The sequence below is a fragment of the Pelodiscus sinensis genome, chromosome 19 (genome assembly GCF_052426305.1).
Source record: "Pelodiscus sinensis isolate ZL-2025 chromosome 19, ASM5242630v1, whole genome shotgun sequence".
Classification (NCBI taxonomy): Eukaryota; Metazoa; Chordata; order Testudines; family Trionychidae; genus Pelodiscus; species Pelodiscus sinensis.
Genome location: NC_143070.1, coordinates 33,100,775 through 33,127,916, shown reverse-complemented (window position 1 = coordinate 33,127,916; position 27,142 = coordinate 33,100,775). Strand labels below are relative to the sequence as shown.

Here is a 27,142-nt window from a genome sequence, read left to right as displayed (position 1 = left end):
CCCGGCCTGGGCTGGGCTGCCAGGTGTCCGGTTTTCCACTGGAGGCTCCAGTTGCAAAGGGAAAGGGGCAGCGACCGGTTGGCACAAAACATCCAGGTACCTGCAGTAAATGGCCCTGCCCTGGGGGAAGAGCCGCAGCGCTGGGAGGGGCCTGTCGGTGCCGCGGGGTCACTGTTGGGGGCAGGGATCCCCTCCCGCCTGGGCCGGCACCGGGCAGATGGTCAGGGGAGCCGCGTTGGTGCCCCCGGCGTTGAGACCAGGACGGAAATACGGGCGCAGCGTCCCGGAGAAGGTGCCGGTGAAGGTGAAGAGATGGGACCTGTCAGTCACATTGTAAAACGAGACCTCGCCCGCCTCGTAGTCCAGGAAAACCCCCACCCGGCTGGGCCTGGCGCTCACGGGGAGGGGGGTCGGGGGGGAGGTGAGGGCCTCGTATCCATCGTCCCTCAGCCACACAACCCAGTATCCATTCCCAGGTGAGAGTGTGACCGTCCCCTTCCTGCGCACAGATTCCCTGCAAACCCCCAGGTACCAGTGTGTCTTGTCTCCCACCTCCACCTCCCAGTAACGCCTCCCGCCCGCGAACCCCTCGGCACCCAGAACAACGGGATATTTCTCAAATCTCTCGGGGGTGTTGGGCAGAGCCTGGCGCGTGTCTCCGTGTCTCACGCTTTTCCCATCCTCAGACAGGACGAGGTTGGGATGAGCCGTGTCTGGATCCAGCGTCACGTCCACTGGGGAGAGAGTCACAGAGTCAGGGCCGGGGGCAGGGGCGGGTCCCTGGGGCCAGCGGGAAATTAACCTGCCCCCGTTAATCGCTGTGTGGGGGGGGTGTTAGTGTCTGAGGGGGGTCAGGGCCCCTCTGCCGGTGATATGAGACAGAGCAGGAAAAGGGCAGGAGGAGCGGGGAGGGGTGGGAAGCTGTCAGTGGGGGTGGGGGAGGGGAGGGGTAATGCTGGGAGAGGGAAGAGGAGGGGCAGATGATGGGGCAGAGGGGGAGGGGTGGAGAGGAGGGAGCTACCATAGGGCCAATGTGGGGTAAGAGGAGCAGGCACAAGGCCACAGAGGGGTGAGGGAAGGGGCAGGCCCCTGGGGGGCTGGGTGGAGGCAGATTCCCAGGAGCGCTGTGAGCGAGACACGAGGAGTCGTCCTTCCGCTCTGCCCTGCGCTGATCAGGCCTCAGCTGGAGTCTTGTGTCCAGTTCTGGGCCCCACATTTCAGGGGAGAGGTGGAGAAATTGGAGGGTCCAGAGAAGAGCAACAAGAACGATGCAAGGTCGAGAGAACAGGAGCTAGGAGGGGAGGCTGGAGGAATTGGGCTTGTTTGGTTTGGAAAGGAGAAGACCGAGAGGGGACATGAGAGCGGTTTTCAAGTATCTAAAAGGGTGTCACAAGGAGGAGGGAGAAAACTTGTTCCCCTTGGCCTCTGAGGGCAGGACAAGCAGCAAGGGGCTCAAACTGCAGCCAGGGAGGTTGAGGTTGGACATGAGGAAAAACTTCCTGCCTGTCGGGGTGGTCAAACACTGGAATAAATTGCTTGGGGGGGGTTGTGGAGTCTCCATCCCTGGGGCTATTGAAGAGTGGGTTGGACACACACCGGTCAGGGCTGGTCTGGATACTGCTGGGTCCTGCCGTGAGGGCCGGGGACGGGACCCGATGACTCTCGAGGTCCCTGCCAATTTTGTGATTCTGACGGAGGTGAGAGCAGAGAGGGGGCCTCAGGGAGGCAGAGAAGTGACCAGAAGGGCTGGTACCAGGGGCTAGAGGGGTGCAGGGGGCAGAGGGTGAGGGGCAGGAGAGAACAAATGGGAAGGCAGAAAGGGTGTCAGGGGAGGGGGCAGGCACCCCAGGGATGGGGGAGAAGAAAGGGGCTTGTGCTGAGGGGAGGGGGCAGGGCAGGAGGAGAAAGGGGAAGCACCAAGGGGCAGAGTGGGGGAGAGACAAATGCCGGGGGACAGGGATGGGGAAGGCACCAGGGCAGATGGGTGGGGAGGGAAGGGGCCTAGAGAGGTACCAGGGGAGGGGTGAGACAGGGGGCAGAGGAGGGTGAGCGGATGGGCTGGCAGCAATGGGGCAGGGGGAGGGGCAGGCACCGGGGCTAACAAGGGCCAAGGGGAGACAAGGAGGGGGAAGGGCGGGAGAGGGGTGGGAAGGTGTCAGTGGGGCTGGGGGGAGGGGACAGGCTGATGCTGGGAGAGGGAAGGGGAGGGGTAGATGAGAGGGGCAGAAGGGGGGCCATGGGGGCAAGAGGACAGAGGGGGGTGAAGGGAGGGGCAGGTTCCCTAGGACCCCGGGGGGGGGTGCCCAGAGATCTGTTCTGCCTGGGGCACACAGCCACCCCCCCCCCCCCCGCTTTGTGTGGTTAGCGCCCCGGTGCCCTCCGGCTCGGAGACTCACTGCCCCAGGCCGAGCAACCAGATCCCTGGTGTTGAAACAGGAGACGGGGCCCCGAACTGGACCCTGGATTTGCCCCTGGGACCAGCCCCACTGGCCTGACACGCCGGGGAAGCCACGTCCTGCCCCAGGCCAAGGGGGGATGAGCAGGGTTCAGGTGGGAAGCGTCTCCCGGCCTCAGCTCTGGAGTCACAACCCGGCTCCATAACATCCCCCGGCCCCTCCCCTGGGCTCCAGCGCCCGGCTTCTGCATCTGGAGTCCCTGCCCAGAGATGGGCCCGGGTGTCTGGGGGTATTGCTCCCCCAAGGGCCGGGTCATCTCCCAGGCCTGGGGCACTGGTACAGCACGGGGGGAGGAGGGGGCTGCAGGGAGCCAGTCTCTCCCCGGGGCGGGAGCTGGATTCACCGACACCAGGGCAAGGCCGGTTACCTGCGAATCCTCGGGCTCGCCGGAGTCCTGGAACAAACAGAAAGAGAGGTGAGAATTCCCACCGCAGAGCCCCCCCACAGTCTCCTAGAGTCACAGCCCCTCCCACTGCCCCCTAGAGTTGCCAGATAGACCCCCCCTAAAAAAACAGACACGCTTGATTGTGGGTGGGGAGGGGCGGGAAGCAGAGCTTGCAGGGCCGCGGGTCTAGACGGGAGGAAGGGGGGACGGGAAGCAGAGCTGGGGGGGATCGGGGGCCGCAGGGCTGGATGGGAGGAGGGGGAGTCCGGAGGAAGGGGGGCGGGAAGCAGAGCTGGGGGGGATCGGGGGCCGCAGGGCTGGATGGGAGGAGGGGGAGTCCGGAGGAAGGGGGGCGGGAAGCAGAGCTGGCGGGGATTGGGGGCCGCAGGGCTGGATGGGAGGAGGGGGAGTCCGGAGGAAGGGGGGCGGGAAGCAGAGCTGGGGGGGATCGGGGGCCGCAGGGCTGGACGGGAGGAGTCCAGAGGAAGGGGGGCGGGAAGCAGAGCTGGGGGGGATCGGGGGCCGCAGGGCTGGACGGGAGGAGTCCAGAGGAAGGGGGGCGGGAAGCAGAGCTGGGGGGGATCGGGGGCCGCAGGGCTGGACGGGAGGAGTCCAGAGGAAGGGGGGCGGGAAGCAGAGCTGGGGGGGATCGGGGGCCGCAGGGCTGGATGGGAGGAGTCCGGAGGAAGGGGGTGTGACGTAGTGGGGGTACTTGCTGGGCTGTGGTGACCCCTGCTGTCTGGAGCAAGACCCAGCAGGGAAAACCTCGCTAGGCAGAGGTAATGCCAAACTTGTTGAACCAGTGGCCAGACACCCCCCATGGAGAGGAACAAAGGAAGGTGGATGCTGCCCTGACTGGGGGGCAGGGCTGCAAGGGAATTTAGTTAGTTACTGTGGGAGAGCATGGAGGAGAGCCTAGGAGAAGGGGCTGGAGTTTAGGGGCCCAGTCTCCCCCATCTCAAGGGGGCCTGAGGCATCCTAGCCCAGCTCTGTGACCAGATTACATCTGTGCTGTGCTGTATCCTGGAGAGGCAATAAACTTCCTCTATTCCCCCGGCTGGTGAAGTCTGTTTGTGCCATTTCGGGGTGCAGGAGACGGGGGACCCCCAACGCGCCGTCACACTGGTGTCAGGAGTGGGATGCACTGCACCCCGTGGATGAAGCTCCCAGCGGCAAGCAACAAGGCGCAGTAGAAGCAAGAGCCCTGGAGCCAGGCGTGCTGGAGACAGAGCGAAGCGGTTCCTGGGAATCGTGGGGCGCTGCAGCACTAGACTGGTGAGTCTGCACCAAGGGGACCAGCGGGCAGATGGCCTACGCCCGACTCTTGAAGGCAGAGCTGGTGGGGCTGTGCAGAGAGAGGGGCTTGCCTGTGCGGAAAGCAACCAAGGCCCAGCTGATTACCCAGCTGGAAGATAATGACCAGCCACAGGGCCAGGATCTTGTCCCCAGGGGAAGCAGCCAGACCCCCCCGGAGAGTGTGTCAGGCTCAGAGAGGGGGAGGAGCGCTGGAACCCACCGGAGAGATGAGACAGCGTCTCCCGGGAGGCCTGCAAGCCGTAGCCCATCTAGGGCAGGGGCCAGCCCAGCGGAGCTGCGGCGGCTGGAGATCCAGCTGCGGATCAGGGAATTGGAAGTAGAGGACCGAGAGAAGGAGCGCCAAGATCGAGAGAAGGAACGCCAAGATCGAGAGAGGCAGCGACAGCATGAGCTGGCCATGGCAGAGCGGAGAACCGGCGGGGCACCGGCTGCGCCAAGTGCGGATGGGCCCCAGGGTCCCAGGACTGCCAGATGCTTGGAGAGGCTCGTGGTGGCCCAAATGAAGGACATGGGCGACATAGACGGGTTCCTCAGTGCCTTTGAGAGGGCCTGTGGACTGCAACGGGTCCCCCCAGCTGACTGGCTGCAGGAGCTCATCCCCGCACTGAACCAGGAGGCGGCCGGAGTGCTCAGTCAGCTGGAGGACCTACAGCCAGGGGATTACAACCGAGACAAGGAGGCCCTGCTGCACAAGTTCGGGCTGACCCCCGAGATGTACAGGAAGAAGTTCCGGGGGGTACAGAAAGAGCCACGGGAGACCTATGTGGACCTGGCCTCCCGCCTGGCGCAATACTGCCGCAAGTGGGTGTCTGGAGTCGGAGCCCAGACCGCAGAAGAGCTGCTCAAGCTGGTCCTGATGGAGCAGTTCTATGAAGCGTGCCCACCCAAACTGAGGCTGTGGCTCAAGGACCGGAGACCAGAGAACCCCCAGGAGGCCGGGAGACTGGCGGATGAGTTCACGGAGAGCCGGTCCGGGTGTGAACGGGAGTCCCGGAGAGAGAGGGAACCGCGCAGAGACCGGATCTCGGCTGAGCGACGGAGGGAGTCAACTACGGGGCGAGACCAAGGAACAGGTCGTCTGCGCCCCAGAGAACCAGCCAGGGCCTGGACAGAGACAGCCCAAAGCCTAACTTGCCAGCGCTGTGGGCAAAAAGGCCATAAGAGGGCTCAGTGCACCAGGTCCCAGGACCGGGGACTTTCCAGGGTTAACTGGCTGGGGCGGGAGGAAGGGCAGGCTGCCCCAGAGGCAGGGGCTGGCAGGCAAACCTCAGCTCAGAGAGAGGGGAAGGATGCTCAGTGCACCTCCCCTGGGAGGTCTGACCCTCGGGAGGCGGATTTCTCCGTGTACCGGGTGGGGGCAGGACGGCCCCTGCGGAGCGAGTGCCTCATACCCCTGGAGGTGGATGGTAGGAAGGTGACGGGCTTCTGGGACACGGGGGCAGAGGTGACGCTGGCCCGATCCGACATAGTGGCCCCGGAGCGGATACTACCCCACGCGCAGCTGACCCTGAAGGGCATAGACGGGTCCCCGTTTAAGGTGCCTGTAGCCAGGGTGCATCTGAAATGGGGGGCCGAGGGCCTCAAGGAAGTGGGGGTGCACCCGCACTTGCCCACCGAGGTGCTGATGGGGAATGACCTAGAGGAGTGGCCCCATGAATCCCAGCGGGCTCTAGTCACTACCTGGAGCCAGAGCCAGCGGGGGGCTGACAACGTGGGTCCAGGGCAGGACTCCTGGCAGCAGCCTCAGGGTCCCATCCCAGTGGACACGGCGTCCAGCCAGGCTGGGACTCCGGACCTAGGCAAAGGTGGGGAACAGGTCCCGATCCCTGCCTCAGCAGCTGAATTCCAGGCTGAGGTGCAGGCAGACCCCTCCTTGCAGAGGCTGAGGGACCAGGCTGGCCTCCATGCAGCTCAGCCCCGGGGGAGAGGTGGCCAGGAGAGATTCCTGCGGGAGCGTGGACTCCTGTTCCGTGAGTGGCTCCCCCCCAGGAAGGCGAGGGCATGGGGGGTCCAGCGGCAGCTGGTCGTCCCCCGAAAGTATCGCCTCAAGCTGCTGTATTTAGCCCACGATGTCCCCGTTGGGGGCCACCGGGGGATCCGGAGCACCCGGCTGAAGCTGCTCCAGCACTTCTATTGGCCGGGAATCTTTACAGCCGTGCAGCGGTACTGCCGGTCCTGTGACTCCTGCCAGAGGGGCGGGAAGGCCCAAGACAGGAGGAAAGCGGCTTGGGGGTCTCTACCCCAGATAGACCCTCTGGGCTGGCTGAGAGAGTTATGGGAGGGGAAGACCTCCCTGGATGGAGCTTCGGGGGTGGAAGCCGCCCTGGCTGTCCAGAGAAGGCTCACTGGGCTCATGGCCCCGGCCCGAGAGACCCTGGCCAGAGATCAAGGCCAGCGGAAGGGTGGGTGTGACCCCCGAGGACAGGCCTGCGCCAGTCGCCCTGGAGCGGGGCGGCGAGTGGACAGAGGGAAGCCAGCTCATGTGGGGCCTCGCCGCGGCCGGCCCGAGAGAAGGGGAGCGCACCCATGTCCCCAGGGTGGGTTCCCATGCAGAGGACCCGAACTTCCCTAGGTCACGAGCGGAGTGACCCTGCTCAGTTCGCTCTCGGAGGGGGGAGAACTGTGACGTAGTGGGGATACTTGCTGGGCTGTGGTGACCCCTGCTGTCTGGAGCAAGACCCAGCAGGGAAAACCTCGCTAGGCAGAGGTAAGGCCAAACTTCTTGAACCAGTGGCCAGACACCCCCCATGGAGAGGAACAAAGGAAGGTGGATGCTGCCCTGGCTGGGGGGGCAGGGCTGCAAGGGAATTTAGTTAGTTACTGTGGGAGAGCATGGAGGAGAGCCTAGGAGAAGGGGCTGGAGTTTAGGGGCCCAGTCTCCCCCATCTCAAGGGGGCCTGAGGCATCCTAGCCCAGCTCTGCGACCAGACTACATCTGTGCTGTGCTGTATCCTGGAGAGGCAATAAACTTCCTCTATTCCACCGGCTGGTGCAGTCTGTTTGTGCCATTTCGGGGTGCAGGAGACGGGGAACCCCCAACGCGCCGTCACAGGGGGGCGGGAAGCAGAGCTGGCGGGGATTGGGGGCCGCAGGGCTGGATGGGAGGAGGGGGAGTCCGGAGGAAGGGGGGCGGGAAGCAGAGCTGGGGAGGATCAGGAGGGCCAGAGCAGGGTCCCACCGCCTCCAACTCCCCTCGGCTGCTCTGTCCCACGCTCCCCGGCTGGGTACCCCCTGCACTGATCCCCTCGCGCCCGCCCGGCCCAGGGGCTGCTCCAGGCGAGGGAACATCCTCCCAGCAGCTGCCGTGCCCGGCGCTAGGGCAGCACCCGGGATCCTCACCTCTCTCCGCAGCCAGCGCCCCTGGAAGGGAAGAGAAAAACCCGTCAGTGGGGGGGCAGGGCCCAGGGCTCACGGCCCAGCTCTGCCCCGCGCTGCCAGAGGGGTCCTGGGGAGCAAGGCCCCAGAGCCAGCTTCTCTCAGATGTTTCCACCCCCAGCCACGCAGCCCCTGGGACTTCACACGCACAAGAACAGGGGAGGTGCCCAACTCCCATGGGCACCAGTGGGAGTTAGGGGCCCAAACTGCTCTGGGGCTTCTGAAACTCCCGCCAGGCCCCTGTGTGACTCGCCAGGCCCCTGCCCAGCTCTGAGGGGTCTGGCCCAAGGGGTTCAGGCGCGTGGCTGGCGTCAGCCAGGGAGGCTCCACAAACGTCCAGGGAGCTGGGACTCGGGCCCTGAGTCTGTGACAACGTCTCCCACGGCAACCAGCTCCCAGCGTCCCCAGAAACCCGCCCTGCCCCTCGGCCCGCACAGGCTGGGCTGGGGGACCCTCTGCTTGGCAGCAGGAGGGGGCGGCCATAGGGACAGCAGGGGAGGCACCTTCACTCCCCGCGCCTGTTCTCCACCATCCACGACTCACTGGGATCCTGCCGTTCTGCTCAGAGCAGCCTCCGGGCTCAGGAACCCGCCAGCCCCCCAGGAGCAGACCCTGGGGTCTCAGGGACCCAGCTGGGCCTTTCCACACCCCCAGACAGTGAGAGAGGAGCCCCCAGCAGCGCCGCCCCGTACCCAGGAATCCCGTCACGACCCCCTGGAGACTGTTCTCTCCTGGGAAGTCCCGGATTCTCCGCTCCAGCTCCGGGCACTTGGGCGCCGGATGCGGCGACGTCACCTCCTCGTCCCTGCAGAGACACGAGGGTGTAATTGGCCTCCTGCCTCGGCCCCCCCCAAGCCAGGCAGGGTTGCCAGGTGTCCGCTTTTGAACCAGACAATCCAATATTTGAGCTTTCTCTTCGGGAAACAAATTGAGAAAATACCGGACCCATAAACGTCCGGTATTTTCTAATTAAAGTTTTCTTATTTTCATGAGCAGGGCTCGACGATTAACGTAATCCACTCACCCGTGGCGAGTCGATTTTAGCCCGGCGCGGCCGCACCCCACTGGCCGGTTCCCCCAATCTTCTCTCCTGGTCAGCCCCACTCCCCTCGACCCCCTCCCAGCCAGCCTTGTACCCCACTGGCCGGTTCCCCCAATCTTCTCTCCTGGTCAGCCCCACTCCCCTCGACCCCCTCCCAGCCAGCCTTGTACCCCACTGGCCGGTTCCCCCAATCTTCTCTCCTGGTCAGCCCCACTCCCCTCGACCCCCTCCCAGCCAGCCTTGTACCCCACTGGCCGGTTCCCCCAATCTTCTCTCCTGGTCAGCCCCACTCCCCTCGACCCCCTCCCAGCCAGCCTTGTACCCCACTGGCCGGTTCCCCCAATCTTCTCTCCTGGTCAGCCCCACTCCCCTCGACCCCCTCCCGGCCAGCCTTGCACCCCACTGGCCGGTTCCCCCAATCTTCTCTCCTGGTCAGCCCCACTCCCCTCGACCCCCTCCCAGCCAGCCTTGCACCCCACTGGCCGGTTCCCCCAATCTTCTCTCCTGGTCAGCCCCACTCCCCTCGACCCCCTCCCAGCCAGCCTTGCACCCCACTGGCCGGTTCCCCCAATCTTCTCTCCTGGTCAGCCCCACTCCCCTCAACCCCCTCCCGGCCAGCCTTGCACCCCACTGGCCGGTTCCCCCAATCTTCTCTCCTGGTCAGCCCCACTCCCCTCAACCCCCTCCCAGCCAGCCTTGTACCCCACTGGCCGGTTCCCCCAATCTTCTCTCCTGGTCAGCCCCACTCCCCTCGACCCCCTCCCAGCCAGCCTTGCACCCCACTGGCCGGTTCCCCCAATCTTCTCTCCTGGTCAGCCCCACTCCCCTCGACCCCCTCCTGGCCAACCCTGTTTCCCCCCCCCCCCTCCATCTCTCCCACCAGCCCTGCTCCCCCTGTGGCTGGTTCCCCTCCCGCATCTGAGATCAAGCGTGTCTGGTATTTTTGTCAAAACCATCCGGCAACCCTAAAGTCATTCAGGGGAGCAGGTGGGGGCTGGGCCCCGGGTCCCAGTGAGCTCGGCTGCCCAGGGAGTTTTTCCTGCCGGACCCAGCCTGGGGCCTCTCTCCAGCCAGAGGGAAAACAGCACCCGGCCCGGCTCCCACACACCCGGCCTGGCCCATGTGCCCCACCGGGGCCTGGCTGGGCCGCTCCCAGGGCTGAGAGAGGGGCCCGTTCTTCTCGGCTTCTCCGCTCAGCCCCCAGGGGCCTGGTCACTCGCCATGGGGCAGATGGAGCCCGGACCTACCTGCTCACGGCGCTTCTCACACCCTAGAGGGGAAGGAGACAGAGCAGAGAGTCACTGCCCATGGCCCAGCCCGGCCCCCTGCCCCAGAGGGGTCACGCTGCTCCCCTGCCCCACAGGCTGCTCCCCCAGGGGGAAGACCCACTGAAAGGCTGTGCTAGGGGGAGCCAAGCCCTTTTCACCAGCTGTTGTGCAGGTGGGGGGGCAGCTTTTCACCAGCCTTCCCAATGGCTCAAACTCCTGCCTCTCTGCAGCCCTGGGGCCCCGGCCTTGCAGCCACCCCAGGCCCTGCTCCCTGCGCTCAGTTACCCTGTGAGCCCCCCAGCAACTCAGGGGCGTCCCTGTGCTGGATTCTGGGTGCATCTCACCTGCAGCAATTCCAGCGCCGGCTGCCGACACGTCTCCTCCAGCTCCGAGATCAGGGCGCTGAGCCGGGAAATCTCCTCGCCCAGGCGGGCGGCGTGTTCCTCCCTCCTCCTTCCAATCTCCTCGTCCAGCTCCCCCAGCCGGGCCAGCAGGAGGCGCTCTCGCTCCGCCAGGAACTGCCGCAGCCGCTCGCACTCCCAGCCCACCAGCTGCCGCTCCACGTCCGTCTGCCTCTGGGGGCGCAGAGCGGGCGGGGCCGGGACGCGGGTGAGCGGGGCCGTGGGAAGTGGCAGGGCCTTGTCCGGGCTGCGCAGAGCGTTTCACTCGGTGTCTTTGCCAGGCCGGCTGGGTCCGGCCCAGGGCTTATCCCGGGGCAAAAGTGTCACCGAAAATCACCCCAACCCCCGTCACGGCACCAACAGACTGAGGTGCAGCCCAGGCCGTGGGAAATGGGGCCCAAGCCAGCTGCTGGCATCCCTGGGGTGTCTGACACTCACACTCGGGGGTCAGCACAGATCTCCCCTCAGCCTGACCCTGCCATCTCTGGGCACGCAACAATTTTACAGACCTCACCCCTGCCCCCCGCGGGAGAGAGGCAGAGCCAGAGGCTGCTCCCAGCCAGCCTGGGGTGAACCCACCGACCCCAGAGGCAGACGGACCAGGAATCTGACCCCCAACCCCACCGACTCCAGTGGGAACTAGCACCAGGGTAACAGAGGAGCCTGACCCCAACCCCAGTGGAGTCACCGGGTGGCTGCGAGCGGAGGCCGCCCCACAGCCCCGGCCCGGCTCCTGTCACTGCTCCCCCGTGCAAAGCGGCTGGTCACAGCCTGGGCACCTACCAGGAGCCTCTCGCTCTCCTCGGCCCAGTCGGATTCCAGGCCCCGGAGCGCGTCTCTCTCCTCCCGCAGACGCTGCAGGCGGCTCAGGATTTGCTCCTGCAAACACAGACAGCGGCTCTGGGGGCTGCTTGTGCCCAGCGAGAACAGCGCCACGGAGCAGTGAGGCTGGGGGAGCAGGTCCCCCCTCTCCAGCCCACGGTAACTCCCCAGCAGCGCTGCTGGGCCTGGCCCAGCGCCCATGTGGCTGGGTCCTGTTCCCAGGCAGGCCCCTGGCTCTACCCAGGCCAGGTGGGCAGAGGCGTAGCGCAGGGAGGACGGGGGGGAGGGCAATTTCCCCCAGGCGCCACGCTAGGGGGGCACTGGATTGGTGTGGGACCAAGCGGCACGCTGCTTGCCCGCTGCCGGCTACGTGCTGCTGCGGCTGCCGGCGCCGGCTCTCTCCAAAGTGCAAGCCAAAGCAGCCAGCTGGGTGGGAGGAGCAGTGCTCTGAAGAAAGGTAAGTTCCTCCAAGCCTGGCTGGGGGGGGGAGGATTTGATTGAGGGAGTGCTCCCCCCCGGCACTGGGGGTGCCTTGCTCTGGGGAGAGGAGGGATGAGTGAATGGGGGGGCTGGCATTGGGGTGGGGAGCACTGTGGGGGCCTGGCTCAGGGGAAGAGGTGAGTGTATTGGGATGGGGATACTGGGGGGCAGGGATGGTTGTGTTGTACTTAAAAGTACGGCAGGGGATCGTTTTTGGGGAAAAGGCAGAATGCCACATTTATTGGTAAGACACACATATAGCGGTCAATACTTATAACACTGTCCGGCGATCTGCCCATGCGCAGATCACCCGAACCCAGCTCTTCCCGATTGTAATCTACTCGCCACGGGCAAGTAGATTACATAGTTTGTTGAGCCCTGCTTATATGCATTTAACACACACACGGGTCTTGTTTTTACCAATAGCTGTTCCACCTAACGGCTGGCCAGATTAGTTAAGTGGAGGAGGTTGGAGCCAGACTCCCATGTTGACTGCAAGATGCCTTAGAGATGTCTAGCACTGTGTTTCCCAATTTTATTTGGCCACGGAACGCCCATGATTTTCCGCAAATGCTTTTAACGGAAAAGTTTTTCCATTAAAAGCATTTTCGGAAAAGAGCGTCTAGATTGGCACGGATGCTTTTCTGAAAACGCCCTTTTTGCGGAAAAGCATCCGTGGCCAATCTAGACGCGCTTTTGCGCAAAAAGCCCCAATCGCCATTTTCACGATCGGGGCTTTTTTGCGCAAAACAAATCTGAGCTGTCTACACTGGCCCTCTTGCGCAAAAGCTTTGTGCAAAAGGACTTTTGCCTGAACGGGAGCAGCATTGTATTTCCACAAGAAGCACTGATTTCTTACATGAGATCGTCAATGTTCTTGCGGAAATTCAAGCGGCCAGTGTAGACAGCTGGCAAGTTTTTCCCGCAAAAGCAGCTGATTTTCCAGAAACACTGGCCAGTCTAGACACAGCCGGAGTGTTTGTGATTTTTTTTCTTATGTTATTTTTTTGCTGACTTACAAATAACAACAGATCCACGGTAACAAATGATTGCAAGGGGCACAAATTTGGCCTTTGTCCCCGGGTGCAAAACATCCTTGCTACCCCCCTGCAGGTAGGACACACGCAGGGAGCTCTGTCGCTGCAGAGAAACTGCTCCTGTAAGTGTGGTCCTTACCTTGCACTCCTGGCCAGCCTCCTCGATGGGCAACACCTTGTGCGCTTGGTGCGCCCGGGACTCTCTGCAGATCACGCAGATGGGGGCTTGATCCTCCTGGCAGAAGAGCTTCAGGGCCTCCTGGTGTCTCTCGCACCCTGGCTGCCCCTCGGGCGCTGGCCCTGCCGGGAGCCGTAGGCGTTTCACCAGCTCCACCAGGTTCCCCAGCTGGTAGCTGGGCCGCAGGTGTCTCTGCAGGATGGTCTCTCTGCACTGGGGGCAGGAGAAGTTGGGCTCCGACTCCTCCCAGCACCGGCTGAGGCAGGCCCGGCAGAAGTTGTGCCCGCACTCAATAGACACCGGGTCTGTGAAATAGTCCAGACAGAGGGGACATGTCACCTCGTCCTGGAAGCTCCCAGACAGATCCCCAGCAGCCATGGCTCCTCCGAATACAAGCACCGCCCTGCAAGTTAGTTTCGTTTCCCGAGCAGAGGGAGCAGTGCAGCCTGTTGAAGCTGCTCTTTTTTTTTTGGTAAGCAGGTTGCACAACTGGGAGCCAATCACACTTGCTGGATGGAAATGAAGAAAGAAAAAAACCCCACAGACATCAGAGCCCCAGACATGCCCCCAAACAAGCCCCAAGCTACCTAAGAAAACTCCCAGACAGGTACAGACACTCAAAACCTCGCCTGGTTAAAAGTCTCAAGGGGAGCTGGGTTAGTCTGTAACTAAAGGAAACTTAAAAATGAGTTTTCATGGGCACCGCCCACTGCTCCATGTTTGTCATCTGAGGCAGTGGGTTGTGCCAGAAAGCTCATGACACTCTCCAGGGCTACGTCTAGACTGGCATGATTTTCCGGAAACACTTTTAACGGAAAAGTTTTCCGTTAAAAGCATTTGCAGAAAACAGCGTCTAGATTGGCACGGACGCTTTTCCGCAAAAGCACTTTCTGCCGAAACGTGTCCGTGCCAATCTAGACATGTTTTTGTGCAAAAAAGCCCCGATGGCTAAAATAGCGATCGGGGCTTTTTTGCACAAAAACATGTCTAGATTGGCACGGACACGTTTCTGCAGAAAGTGCTTTTGCGGAAAAGCGTCCGTGCCAATCTAGACGCTCTTTTCCGAAAATGCTTTTAATGGAAAACTTTTCCGTTAAAAGCATTTCCGGAAAATCATGCCAGTCTAGACGTAGCCAAGCAGCATAGTATTTCCGCAAAAACACTGGCAATCTTACATGAGATTGTCCGTGTTCTCACGGAAATTCAAGCGGCCAGTGTAGACAGCCGGCAAGTTTTTCCACAAAAGCAGCTGATTTTGCGGAAAAACTGGCCAGTCTAGACACAGCCCAGATGTTTTGCTAGTCTCTCAGATGCGTAGGTGCAGGCAGGCGCTGAAGGATTGTGTGCCCTACAGCAAGGTGGGACCCTGGGGTGTCTATGCAGATAGTTTGCTTCTGCTTGGTGTGTTCACTGTCCCACGGATGCAGTGGGGTTTTGCTCAGTGTCATCAATAGGGCTGGTCCCACGACCACTGTCAGTTACCGAGCAAAAATCCTCTCAGGTTTGGGGTTTTTTCTCGCAGCATCGTCCCCTTTCTGGAGGGAAGCTACTGCCCTGAGTCATTCTCCTTATTGAGGGGGCTGAAGGGGCAGAGGGATGAATCCCCCCTATTTACCTCTCATGTTTCACGATCAAATTCGGTTCCCCTTTGCACCTATACAAGCGGGGGTGCTGCTGAGGCACGTGACTCCCCCCGTCATTAACGATCATCAGAGCCAGGACCCATTTGGGGCCCCGTGACTCCCAGCCGCTAAGGCCGGGCTGGCCACCCCCAACGGGCTGTTTTACTGCCCCAGGTGGGGTGGAGAATGGGGGTGATAAGGGGGCTGCTCTCTGCTTTGTTGCCCTGTTCCCCAGGGCAGGACCCAGAGTGGCCACAGACGCCTGCTCCAGCCCCTCCCCTCGGGCCCCATAAGCCACAGGGAGTCGCGGCCCCCAGCGCTCAGACACGGCTCATGGCTGCTCCGTGCAGGGCATGGATGGGCCACGGGAGGGGAAGGGCAGAGCCAATTGCCCCACCCAGACTCAGCTGCAGTTTGCCCTTCCCAGCTGCCCCCCCTAGGCCAACCCAGCCCCTCCCCCGCCGCTGTCCCCCCTCCCCAACCGCCCTGAAACGTTCTGGCTCCACCCTGCCCCTGTGACTATGGGGCACCCCAGAGCCCCCTGCTGTTCAGATCTGGGGGGGGCAGCACTTCCCAGTGATTCACCCCATTGTGATCCAACCCCCCCCCCCAGAGTTTACCCTCCCCCCCCGCCTCCTTCTGTGACCCTGCTTTGGGTGCCCCCCCACGTCAGACCAAGGGGGGGGCAGCTCCCTGGCCCCAGAGCTCGCCCTTTACCCCCCCCCCCCATTGCTAACTATGGACCGACCTCCCCGGGGATGGTGCCACGAGGGGGGGCATCTCTGCGCCCCCCCCCCACGGGCCGTGCTAAGCGCAGGGGCAGAGCCGGGAGCTAGAGGGCACGTGGGGGGGGTCGATCTCCCCCCCGGGCAGCGCGTGAGCAGCCGCACACCGGGGCCGCTGACGTCACTGTGGGACTGTGTTCTGATTGGTTCGTGGAGCACCGGCCCCGCCTCCCCGCCCGCAGCCCTTTGCGGGGCAGGGGAATCCCTGCGTCACCCTCGCGTGGGAGCAAGGGGCGGGGCAAGCGACGTCACTGGAGACTTCCCAGCAGGGGCGGGGCCCGGGGGAGGGGCGGGACTTGCGCTGCAGGGGGCGGGGCTAGAGCTGGGGGGGGCGGATCCAAGTTTCCTTTGCTCCCGCTTCTCCCCCCCAGCGCCGCGCGATCCTCGCTGCCCGCCTCGCTCCGTGGGGGGGACCCGCAGCCCGATCGCAGGGAGCAGGCGGGGGGGGGGGGGCCGCGCGTGGCTCAACATCTGCAGCGCCCCCTGGCTTCCTCCCCCCCCCCCCCGCCGCCCCAGAGCGCAGCCTGCAGGTGGGGGGCACGCGTCCCCCCCAGGCAAAGGGCGGGGCGGGGGCACCTGCTGCTGCAGGATGGGGCCAGCCCAGCCCCCTGCAAACCAGCCTGGCTCTGCCCCTGTGCCAGGGTCCTTGCTCCCCCCAGCCTGCTTGGTGCCAGGGCAAATCGCGGGCGGGGGGGGGGGGAGAGAGTCTGGGCAGGAGCCAGGCCGGCCTGGCCTCATGGGCGAGGGGGTGTCACCCAGCCGGTGGCAGAGTCAGGAGAGGGGACAAAGGGCAAAATCAGGCAGGCGGGGTGTGTGTGTGATCTGAATCCCAAGCAATCCTTCCAAACACTCTGCAGTGGGGGCTTCTGGGGGGCCGTGTGTCTCATCCAGCCCTGCCTGTCTAGCTGCAGCTTCGGAGCTTCGGTCTGTGGGTCCCTGTGATGTCCAGGCCGACAGCTTCCCTGGGCCGCTCTCAAAACATCTGCCGCTTCCTTTTGTCCTCCCAGGGCCGGCTCTAGATAGCGCAGGGCCTGATTCCGGGGGTGGGGCCGCATGGCGCATGCGCCGTGTGCCCGGGATGTCACAACGCATGCACCACTCGCTTGGGTGCAGGGCTCCTCGCTGGGGAATCGGTGGAATCAGCCTAAGACCGGCCTTGCTTGCCAGCTGTGATGGGTTCAAGTTCTGCCCCATCTCTCCCCAGGCTGGAACCCTCTGTATATAGGGCAACGTTCCTTCTCTACCCAACGCTTTAGTGCTTTGTCACAAATTACCGTCTTTTTGCAAATATACCCCGCAGTTTTTGCTTTTAAAAAAAAATCTTGTCTACCCCGCACATGAATATAACCCGCAGGGTATACAGCGCTGTACCAGGGGTATATTTATGGTGTGTGAAGGCTGGGACTATAACAGAGTTTAAAGAGAAGCTAGATAATTTCATGGAGGTTAGGTCCATAAAAGGCGATTAGCCACGGGATAAAATGGGGTCCTTGGCCTCTGTTTGTCAGAGGCTGGAGAGGGATGGCAGGAGACAAATCGCTTGATCATTGTCTTCGGTCCACCCCCTCCGGGGCACCTGGTGCTGGCCACTGTCGGCAGACAGGATACTGGGCTAGAAGGACCTTTGGTCTGACCCAGTACGGCCGTTCTTATGTGTGTGAGAAATTAGCCAGCCACTCACCTCCCAGTTCCTGCGCAGCCAGATGAGCGCTCCCCCTGCTCCTTCCTACGGCTGTGGAGGAATCGGGAGGTGAGCTGGGCTGTGTCTAGACTGGCCAGTTTTTCCGGAAAATCAGCCGCTTTTCCGGAAAAACTTGCCAGCTGTCTACACTGGCCGCTTGAATTTCCGCAAAAGCACTGACTTCCTACTGTAAGAAATCAGTGCTTTTTGCAGAAATACCATGCTGCTCCCGTTTGGGCAAAAATCCCTTTTGCACAAAAAGGCCAGTGTAGACAGCTGAGATTTGTTTTGCGCAAAAAAGACCCGATCGCGAAAATGGCGATCGGGGCTTTTTAGCAGAACAGCGCGTCTAGATTGGCTACGGATGCTTTTCCGTAAAAAGTGCTTTTGCGGAAAAGTATCTGTGCCAATCTAGACGCTCTTTTCCGAAAATGCTTTTAATGGAAAACTTTTCCGTTAAAAGCATTTCCGGAAAATCATGCCAGTCTAGACGTAGCCCTGGTGTGTAAAAAAAAAAAAAAAAAAAAAACTTTGTATACCCCGCACCCGAGTATACACCACGGGAGGAAGGGGGAGGTTACAAAAACGAAAATAACCCATGAGTTATAGTCTCTAAAATACGGTAATTTGTGACAAAGCACTAAAGCATTGGGTAGAGAAGGAAAACCGGGTAGATCTTGGATCCCAAATACTCACTAGTGCCCAGTTTTGTAAATGTGAAAACATCTAGATATGTTGGAAAATCCTTTTGTAATTGAAAACGTATTAAATCCTTCTTTCTGTCAGTAATTCCCCATCCTGTCAATGCTAAATGACACATTTTACTCCTCGATTATTTTACGTATTGCAGAGATAAATGTGGCATTTTCTACTCGCTTGTTTCTCCTTCTACTTGTACATGTTAATGTCATAGATTTGTAAGGCTACATACATGATACAGTTCACTGGTGCTCTTCCTTCTGACAATGCTACAAAACCCAGGATTTTTTCAATGAGTAATAACGAAAAGTCCTGTGGCACCATAGCCTGGGCACCAGAGACTGCTCCCAACCCAAGGGAAATTCTCTCCGTGCCCTGCCTAATTCCTATGTGCAGATGAGTGGCATTTGGCTCCCAGGAATCCAGAGGTGCTTCTACACTGCAGCCTTACCTGAGAATATGCTATGCAATTTGCACTACACAAATTCCATAGCTTATTTTGGAATAAAATGCTATTGTGAAATGTCCCTTAACCCTTGTGGAATGCGGGTTACAGTGATGCCGGAATAGTGGGTCGCTTTACACATGGGCGACGTCTAGACTGGCATGATTTTCCGGAAATGCTTTTAACGGAAAAGTTTTCGGAACAGAGCGTCTAGATTGGCACGGACGCTTTTGTGCAAAAGCACTTTTTGCGGAAAAGCGTCCGTGCCAATCTAAACGCGCTTTTCCGCAAAAATGCCCCGATTGCCATTTTTGCGATCGGGGCTTTTTTGCAGAAAACAAATCTGAGCTGTCTACACTGGCCCTCTTGCGCAAAAGTTTTGCGCAAAATGACTTTTGCCCGAACGGGAGCAGCACAGTATTTCCGCAAGAACACTGACAATCTTACATGAGATCGTCAGTGCTTTTGTGGAAATTCAAGCGGCCAGTGTACACAGCTGGCAAGTTTTTCCGGAAAAGCAGCTGATTTTCCGGAAAAACTGGCCAGTCTAGACACAGCCATGCAGAATAGCTATTTCGGGATATTTCGGATATCCCAAAATAGCTCCGCACTGTAGTCTTAGCCCAACTGGTCAGATCTGGGGGCAGGAAACAGCAGCACCCAGCCATCAACTGATCAGTGACCCTCTGCCTGGTCTGAGCAAACCCCAGGTGGAGGGGGAACCCCAATCACCCCTATTGTTGGCTACAGCCCGTGCTGCTGAGCTGATGGACCACCAGGGGGAGAAGGAAGAGACACAAACTCCTCCAGATGCTCCTTGTGCCTGCCTCAAGTTCCCCCCCCCCACACACACACACACTCATCCCAGCTGGGATCCCACTGCCATGGGCATTATGAGAAGGACACTTGGGCCAGGCTCAACTTTCCCTCTGGACACCCATCCCCACCCCTCATCTTCCATTTCCCCGTGGCTGGGCTCCCCCACTGCCCTAGACCTGTTCCCTGGAAGGGCTGTGTGCAGAAACGCTGCTAAGTCCCCCCTCTCATCCCACAGGGATGCTGGAATCTGAGAGACCAAACACCGAGGGGCCAGGAGGATGTTTGGTGAAGGAAATGAGCTAGAGCTCTGCGCAGGTATAAAAACTTGTGTCTGCTGTCAAAAAATAGCTCTGCAGATCGGTGCAGAATTGCAGGGCTCTGCCCCAGACCTGGGCAAGTCAGGGCGGGGAGGCAGCTGTCGGTGTGGCTCTCTCAGACCCTGCTCTCTCCACAGGGAGGCTCAGAGCCACAGTGGTCATTGCAAGAGCCAAGCGGGCAGCTATGAGGTGGCAGTTGGCCCTTCATCTGCCCTGGGAAAGGGCCCCAAGCAGCCCCCCCAGGCAGGTGGAGGGTCCTCAGAGCTGCCAGTTGGGTTCTTACCCTCAGAGCCCCGTGCAGATACAACATTTGTATCCACACCTGCCCTGGTAAGTGCACGATGGGCAGCGGGTACAGAACAGCTCCCTGCAGAGTGACAGGCCCTGCCTAGGGAGGCAGCAGCTGCAGCTGGTGGAGCTGGGTGCTGGGGCTGAGTGTTTGAGGAACAGGGGATACGAAGGCAGGGACAGCTGTGGAGGGGAGATGCTGCCTCTGACCATTCACTGCCTCTCTGCCTTCGCCCTGCCCTCCTGCAGTCTGACAGCCCCAAGGAGAGGGGCGATTCCCACAGGGCCTTTTGTGGGAGGCCCAGAGACCCCACCTCTGCTTCTGCAGCCTCTGCCTCATAGGGTCTCTCTGTGGCAGGAAATCTGGTGGGGATTGGCCAGCACATCCTTGGGACCCTCCACCAGATTTGCTAGTGTAACCTGCCCCTGAGCAGCTGGAGTGTCCTGCTCCCCCCATTAGAGAGTGATGGCTAGTCTCTGAGGCTGTGTCTACACTGGGCCGCTTATTCCGGAAAATCAGCCGCTTTTCCGGAATAAGCTGCGAGCTGTCTACACTGGCCCCTTGAATTTCTGGAAAAGCAGTGACGATTTACTGTAAGAAATCAGCTGCTTTTCCGGAAAAACTATGCTGCTCCCGCTCAGGCAAAAGTCCTTTTTCTGGAAAACTGTTCCGGAAAAGGGCCAGTGTAGACAGCACAGTAGTCTTTTCCGCAAAAAAGCCCCGATCGCGAAAATGACGATCGGGGCTTTTTTTCCGGAAAAGCATGTCTACATTGGCCACGGACACTTTTTCGGAAAAAGGGCTTTTCCAGAAAAGCATCCTGCCAATGTAGACGCACTTTTTCCGGAAATACTTATAACGGAAAACTGTTCCGTTTTAAGCATTTCCGGAAAAAGGTGCCAGTGTAGACACAGCCTGTGTGCCCTCTGGGGTTGGACTGGCTGCTTCCTAGACACTCACCTGACTCCAGGCCATACTGAAAAGCCTTTATTGTTCATCCACTACATGCTCGGACAGTGAAACGTGTTTTCCCTCCAGTGCCACTGGAGCGGGATGGGAGAATTCCCTCCTTCCCCATCACCCTCCACCCTAGACACAGGAATCTGTCCCTGCCATGGAGAGTTTTATCCTCTCCCGTTGTACTGCGGCACCTCCCCCAGGGTCACTCCCCACAGCGGCCTGGGCTCTTCGTGCACAGGAATCCAGTGATTTCTGTGGTCCTGAGGGCTGCAGGAGAAAGTGTCCCAGGTCTGAGCGTGAGCAGGGAAATCCCAATGAATTTGGGATACGATGTGACCAGTCCTATCTCACAGCCCAAGTTCCATCTCTGGGTGCAGTTGCTGCTGGGCTACGCCAGATAGTTTGTTCATGGGAACTTGGGGGTTTTTTTCTGTTTTTGTTTTAGTGAGATGACACAGAGAACTTTTGTAATCAACACAGCCAAGGAAGGAGACGACCAGTAAAGCAGGTTCCGCCACTTCAGAAAGAAAGGGGTAAAGTTATTTATTTTCTGCTTTCGAGCCTGAAAAGGTTCCCTGCTGTTTCACTCCCCCTGCTTTATGAAATAGACTGATAGACATAAATTTCATTGCTAAATGGGACTTACCTCTTCCCAAAGGGGTATCCCAAGAATCTGGGTCCTGCACTCTCCTTGGACCTGAAGAGGTTTAGTATCTGACTGCTGCTCAGAGGGGGGCAGGGCAGGGATCTCAGCTCAGGGTCTTGGCTGGGGAAAACTAAAAAGCTGCCCCAGCATTTTTTCCAGGAAGAACGGCTCTTGCGCAAGAGGAGGGTTTTGTGCAAAAAGAAGCCGTGTAGACAGCTCCTTTGTGCAAAAGCTTCTCTTGCAAAAACAGAGCCTCATTAATGATGCAAATGAAGCACAGCAATATCATAGAATCATAGGACTGGAAGGGACCTCGAGAGGTCATCGAGTCCAGCCCCCCGCCCTCAAGGCAGGACCAAGCTCCGTCTACACCATCCCTGACAGATGTCTATCTAACCTGTTCTTAAATATCTCCAGAGAGGGAGATTCCACCACCTCCCTTGGCAATTTATTCCAATATTTGACCACCCTGACAGTTAGGAATTTTTTCCTAATGTCCAATCTAAACCTCCCCTGCTGCACTTTAAGTCCATTACTCCTTGTCCTGTCCTCAGAAACCAAGAGGAACAAATTTTCTCCTTCCTCCTTGTGACACTCTTTTAGATATTTGAAAACCGCTATCATGTCCCCCCTTAATCTTCTTTTTTCCAAACTAAACAAGCCCAGTTCATGAAGCCTGGCTTCATAGGTCATGTTCTCTAGACCTTTAATCATTCTCGTTGCTCTTCTCTGGACCCTTTCCAATTTCTCCACATCTTTCTTGAAATGTGGCGCCCAGAACTGGACACAGTACTCCAGCTGAGGCCTAACTAGTGCAGAGTAGAGCGGCAGAATGACTTCACGAGTTTTGCTTACAACACACCTGTTGATACAACCTAGAATCATATTTGCTTTTTTTGCAACAGCATCACACTGTTGACTCATATTCAACTTGTGGTCCACTAGGACCCCTAGATCCCTTTCCGCCATGCTCCTTCCTAGACAGTCGCTTCCCATCTTGTATGTATGGAACTGATTGTTCCTTCCTAAGTGGAGCACTTTGCATTTCTCTTTATTAAACCTCATCCTGTTTACCTCTGACCATTTCTCTAACTTGCTAAGGTCATTTTGAATTATGTCCCTATCCTCCAAAGAAGTTGCAACCCCACCCAGTTTGGTGTCATCTGCAAATTTATAAAGCTGGAGTCCCAGCCTAGAGAACAGTGAGGAAGGGAGCAGTTAAAATGCTCCTTCAATTTTATCTCCTCAAAAATCCATCCTCCTTTCTTACCCATCTGCCCTTGCCAGGGTCCCTCAAGCAGAGGGAGAAATGGGGAGATAACCCGACGTAGATTATAATGTGCTGGTGACACTGGCAGCACAGAGGCTTGAAGCCCAGATGCACCAAATCAACCCTGTGGCTCAGTGTGTTAAAATGGTAAGAATAACCCGAATACTAGGCCCTTTTTCTCCTGAGGACTAGGTAGTGGTAGGGGCAGGACCTTCTACCCTCAGGCTAATTTAGGGGGCTTGGGGAGGAGCCCTGGAGCATCCCACAGGCCCTGCCCTGGACAAGTGGGTGAAGGGGAGTCGCAGACTGTAGATGCTACAGTGTGTGTGTGGGGGGGGGGGGTGAGGATGGTAAAATCTCCTTCTTCCCACTCCTAGAGGCACTGCTGGGATTGTCCTTCCTTGTCAGAGGGCAGAGCAGAGGGACCCGGGTGTTGCTGCCATGAGGGTGGGCAGCCCTAAGGCTGAGGCAACTTGGCCCTTATAAAGCCGCCAGAGCGGGGCCAGTCTGAAAATGGAAACCTCGCGCCGCTTGGTGGGAAAGTCTGCCTCCTAACACAGCCCGCCCCCTGCCGGTCTATAGCCACAGACACCTACCAGCCACTCCTGGCTTTTCCTTCCTGCTGCCGCTTTCCTTCCCGGCAGCTTTTCTCTCTCTTATCTCCGAGTCTTCAAACGTTTTCCCTAAAGAAACAGAAAAACACCCGAGCAAACCCCATGAGATGTCGGGAGCCCGTTTGTCCGCCTTGAAGCTGCACAGTCCGTTTTGTGAAGCTCTGTTCCTGTCTGGCAGGGACTCAGCCCTGGATGCGGCTTTGTCCATTGCAAAAGAGACAGGAGGAGGCTGCAGATGGGTGAGGGACAGATTGGTGGTGGCCCCTTCGTAAAGAATGATTCAAGTGGGGATGTGGGAGGTAAAAAGGGTTAAAAATAGTAATTATGTAACAGTTATAATTTTCTCAGTGACAGTATTTTTTAACCTGCTGACAGGCAAGACCGGTAATGGACATGGGCTCTCCTGGGGACAGGGATCTCTCAGGAGTGGCCACAAGAACTGCCGGCAGGTGAGGACTCTCAGCAGCTGCAAACTGATGGTTAGCTGCCGGGAGCAAGCGGACACTGCCGAGGGCAGTGAGGAGTTTAAGCGGTAACTGGCACCAATAAGCATTAGCTCGTGAGTTAACCAGTTTGAACTCTGGCTACAACCCAGTCGAATCCCAGTGGTGCCTGGCATGGCCCTGCGCTACCTGGAGCGGTGCTGTGGGGACTCAAGGTACTCAAAAGCCACACACAGCATCCAGGCCAGCAACCTCCTCTAGTGCTGGCTGCAGCATCTGAGTTTAACCCCTCATGGAGCAGCCCAGGAGTTCAGCATCTCTGGGGGAAATCCCCTCTCCCTATTGGGTCTGGGGCCCGTAGCAAAGCATCTTTCCCTCCTATAGGGCCACACAGCATCACTGTTCAGTAATGCTGAGGGGAGGGAGGAATGCAGCCTAGTGGTTAGTGTAGCCTTGGACCGAGTCTGGAGAGAGCAGGGTTCAGGGTTATACTCTGACGTGCTTGGTGACCACGAGGGAACTTGCTGCCTCACTTTCCCTTCCCACCATTTGTCTAACTAGACTGTGACCTGCTCAGGCCAGGGACTGTCCCTTGCTGGGTGTTGTGCAGGGCCCCGATTCTATTGTGAGTCTATAAGGCAAATGACAGATTACTACCACTTCTCAGCCAATCAGTAACAGCTTGTAACCCCCTCTTCTCCAGTGTGAAAGCAGAAAGAATTATATTGGAAGAGAAAGATGAATTATACTGTAATAATAGAATAAGTCGAAGAAATACTGTTTGTCTCTGAAGAGGAAAGAGAAGATTATGTGAATGTTGTTTGTTGGTATGCAGGATGGATCAGAGTGGAGCCAGGTGCGGCCGGGAGAACAGGAAAAGGAACATTAGGTGTTAGAAAATAATCGAGATAACCAGACAGGAGACTGCTGAGGGTTGATATGGAAATGAAGATACGTGACTAGTCTCATAGGAATCATGTGAACTTTTGCCACCTTTTATAATCTTGTTAATTTCGCTTTCTTTTGTCTGTATAAATCACGGGGTTTTGAGCCTTGTATGGGACTCACATTTACTGGGTGCATTAGCAGAGCCGCTTTACTAATAAACACAGCGGTCTAACAAATCGGTGAGTCCTGTGTCTGACTTTGACACCAGTCCCATAGACTGGTCTGCAGCTCCTGTGATCCAATCCCTTCTCAACCCTTTTTTTTAAATAAAGTACACCTTTTTCCAACATACATATAAGTACCCCCAGCACCTACAGGTTACAGACACAATTTTTTTAGTACCATTGCAACACATAACTTAATTGTAGCAGGGCAGGTGATGAAGTTTTTGGGTGTAAGAAGTACAAAAACAATAAAGCGCTTTAAAACTTAAAATAAAAGCTCAATTTTCTCCAAATTTTTGTTGTGTTGCTGTATCCCCCAAGACTTCTCTCAAATATTCCTAAGTGTACTCATATCACTGGGGGTATGTCTACACTACCCCGCTAGTTCGAACTAGCGGGGGTAATGTAGACATACCCTGGTTGAGAAACATTGATCTAAACATCTCTGATTAACACCTTCCCTTAGGTTAAAACCTCTCCTGCCACCAGGGAAGGCTGGATTTCAAGATTCAGAGAAACGTTTCCCACATCAGGTATCTGTAAAGATTGATGCGAGTTGCCCCAGAGCCAGAGCATTTACTTTTTACAGCATCTATTGTACCATGAAGGCTTTACAGAGCCGTGTCACAGCTCACAGTCAGTGAAATTATCCCGTAATTAAAACCCAATGTTATTTCCCATTACACTGGACAGCAACTCTGTACCTTGGGCTATGTCTACACTCCCGGCTTCTTGAGCAAGAACATCTTGTGCAAGTGTTCTTGTGCAAGAAGTCTTGTGCAAGAAAACGTCCAAAATGCCATGTGCGAGCTGTGCTTTTGCGCAAGATCTCCCATGGCAGCGTGCACGCTCTCGTGCGCAAGAAAGCTCTGATGGCCATAGTAGCCATAGGGCTTCCTTGCGCAAGAAATCCCTGCCGCGCGTCCACACTGCCCTCTTGCGCAAGAGCTCCTGCACAAGAGGGCTTACACCTGTCAAAAACGAGTGTAGCTCTTCCGCAAAGAGCCCCCTCTTACCACGCCGTACTGTAAATTTCCTTGCACAAGAGCAGGCGGGCAGCGTGGACGCTCTGCAGATTCTTGCGCAAGAACGGCTGTACTTGCGCAAGAAGCCGCGAGTGTAGATACAACCTTGTAGTCCTGAGCAGCTTCCTGTATTGGCACCAACATGTCAGCCTGGGATCTGTCACGCACCACACAGATGGGAGTTTGATCCTCTTCACAGAACAGCTTCAGAGCCTCCTGGTGCTCCCCGCACACCCCGTCCCATCTTGCTCTCTTTGCTGCCTGGAGACTCAGGGGTTTGGCTAGTTCCACCATGTTTACCAGCTGCCGGTTGGGCCGGAGGGGTCCCTGCTGCTCAGTGTCTCTGCCCTGAGGGCTGAGGGGGGCCTGGCAGGAATTGTGCCCACACTCCAGAGTGACAGGGGCTGTGAAATCCTCCAGGCAGACGGGACGCGGCGCTTCCTCCCGGACACTTTCCACGGGGCTCTCTGCAGCCATGGCTGCCTCTGGGCTGGGGACCGGGGCCGTGTCACTGTCCTGAGCTCAGCAATGGGGGGGGGGCAGGTCGGGGGTGGGGGCCTGAGGCACCAGCACTGAGGACACAAAAAAAATCAAAATTAAAAACCAAATCAACCCCCAAAGGCTTTACCCACCAGGGCCTCCCCATGGCCCCTCAGCCCCCCTGCCCCAGCCAGACCCTCCCCCCCATCTCTGGGCCCCTCAGCCCCCCTGCCCCAGCCAGACCCTCCCCCCCATCTCTGGGCCCCTCAGCCCCCCTGCCCCAGCCAGACCCTCCCCCCCATCTCTGGGCCCCTCAGCCCCCCTGCCCCAGCCAGACCCTCCCCCCCATCTCTAGGCCCCTCAGCCCCCCTGCCCCAGCCAGACCCTCCCCCCCATCTCTAGGCCCCTCAGCCCCCCTGCCCCAGCCAGACCCTCCCCCCCCATCTCTGGGCCCCTCAACCCCCTGCCCCAGCCAGACGCCCCCCAATCTCTGGCCCCCTCAGCCCCTGCCCGACCCCCCCCATCCTCTGGGCCCCTCAGCCCCTGGCCCCAGCCAGAGTCCCCCCCAATCTCTGGGCCCCTCAGCCTCTGCCCCAGCCAGAGCCCCCCCAATCTCTGGGCCCCTCAGCCCCCTGCCCCAGCCAGGCCCCCCACCCCCCCAATCTCTGGGCCCCTCAGCCCCCTGCCCCAGCCAGGCCCCCCACCCCCCAATCTCTGGGCCCCTCAGCCCCCTGCCCCAGCCAGGCCCCCCCCCCCAATCTCTGGGCCCCTCAGCCCCCTGCCCCAGCCAGCCCCCCCCCCCAATCTCTGGGCCCCTCAGCCCCCTGCCCCAGCCAGCCCCCCCACCCCCCAATCTCTGGGCCCCTCAGCCCCCTGCCCCAGCCAGGCCCCCCACCCCCCAATCTCTGGGCCCCTCAGCCCCCTGCCCCAGCCAGGCCCCCCACCCCCCAATCTCTGGGCCCCTCAGCCCCCTGCCCCAGCCAGGCCCCCCACCCCCCAATCTCTGGGCCCCTCAGCCCCCTGCCCCAGCCAGGCCCCCCACCCCCCAATCTCTGGGCCCCTCAGCCCCCTGCCCCAGCCAGGCCCCCCCCCCCCAATCTCTGGGCCCCTCAGCCCCCTGCCCCAGCCAGAGCCCCCCCCCCAATCTCTGGGCCCCTCAGCCCCCTGCCCCAGC

General features: G+C 59.1%; 1 protein-coding gene across 3 annotated transcripts; it reads right to left on the bottom strand.

The window, feature by feature from the left end:
- Positions 1-24: 24 nt before the first annotated feature.
- Positions 25-26,121, bottom strand: LOC149523093 (E3 ubiquitin-protein ligase TRIM39-like). Of its 3 annotated transcripts, XM_089771312.1 has the most exons (10): positions 22,891-26,115; positions 16,850-16,900; positions 12,723-13,066; positions 11,028-11,123; positions 10,188-10,418; positions 9,823-9,845; positions 8,226-8,338; positions 7,498-7,518; positions 2,824-2,850; positions 25-734 (listed from the first exon to the last, which is right to left on the bottom strand). In XM_089771312.1, exons 1-10 carry the CDS (start codon positions 23,114-23,116, stop codon positions 169-171), a joined length of 1,698 nt encoding a protein of 565 aa, XP_089627438.1. In that variant the 5' UTR covers positions 23,117-26,115; the 3' UTR covers positions 25-168. The 3 variants fall into 3 exon arrangements, with proteins under 3 accessions (XP_089627438.1, XP_089627437.1, XP_089627439.1); XM_089771311.1 differs by lacking the exons at positions 25-734; positions 2,824-2,850; positions 7,498-7,518 and having other exon boundaries at positions 7,528-8,338; positions 22,891-26,121; XM_089771313.1 differs by lacking the exons at positions 25-734; positions 2,824-2,850; positions 7,498-7,518; positions 16,850-16,900 and having other exon boundaries at positions 7,528-8,338; positions 22,891-26,120.
- Positions 26,122-27,142: the final 1,021 nt, after the last annotated feature.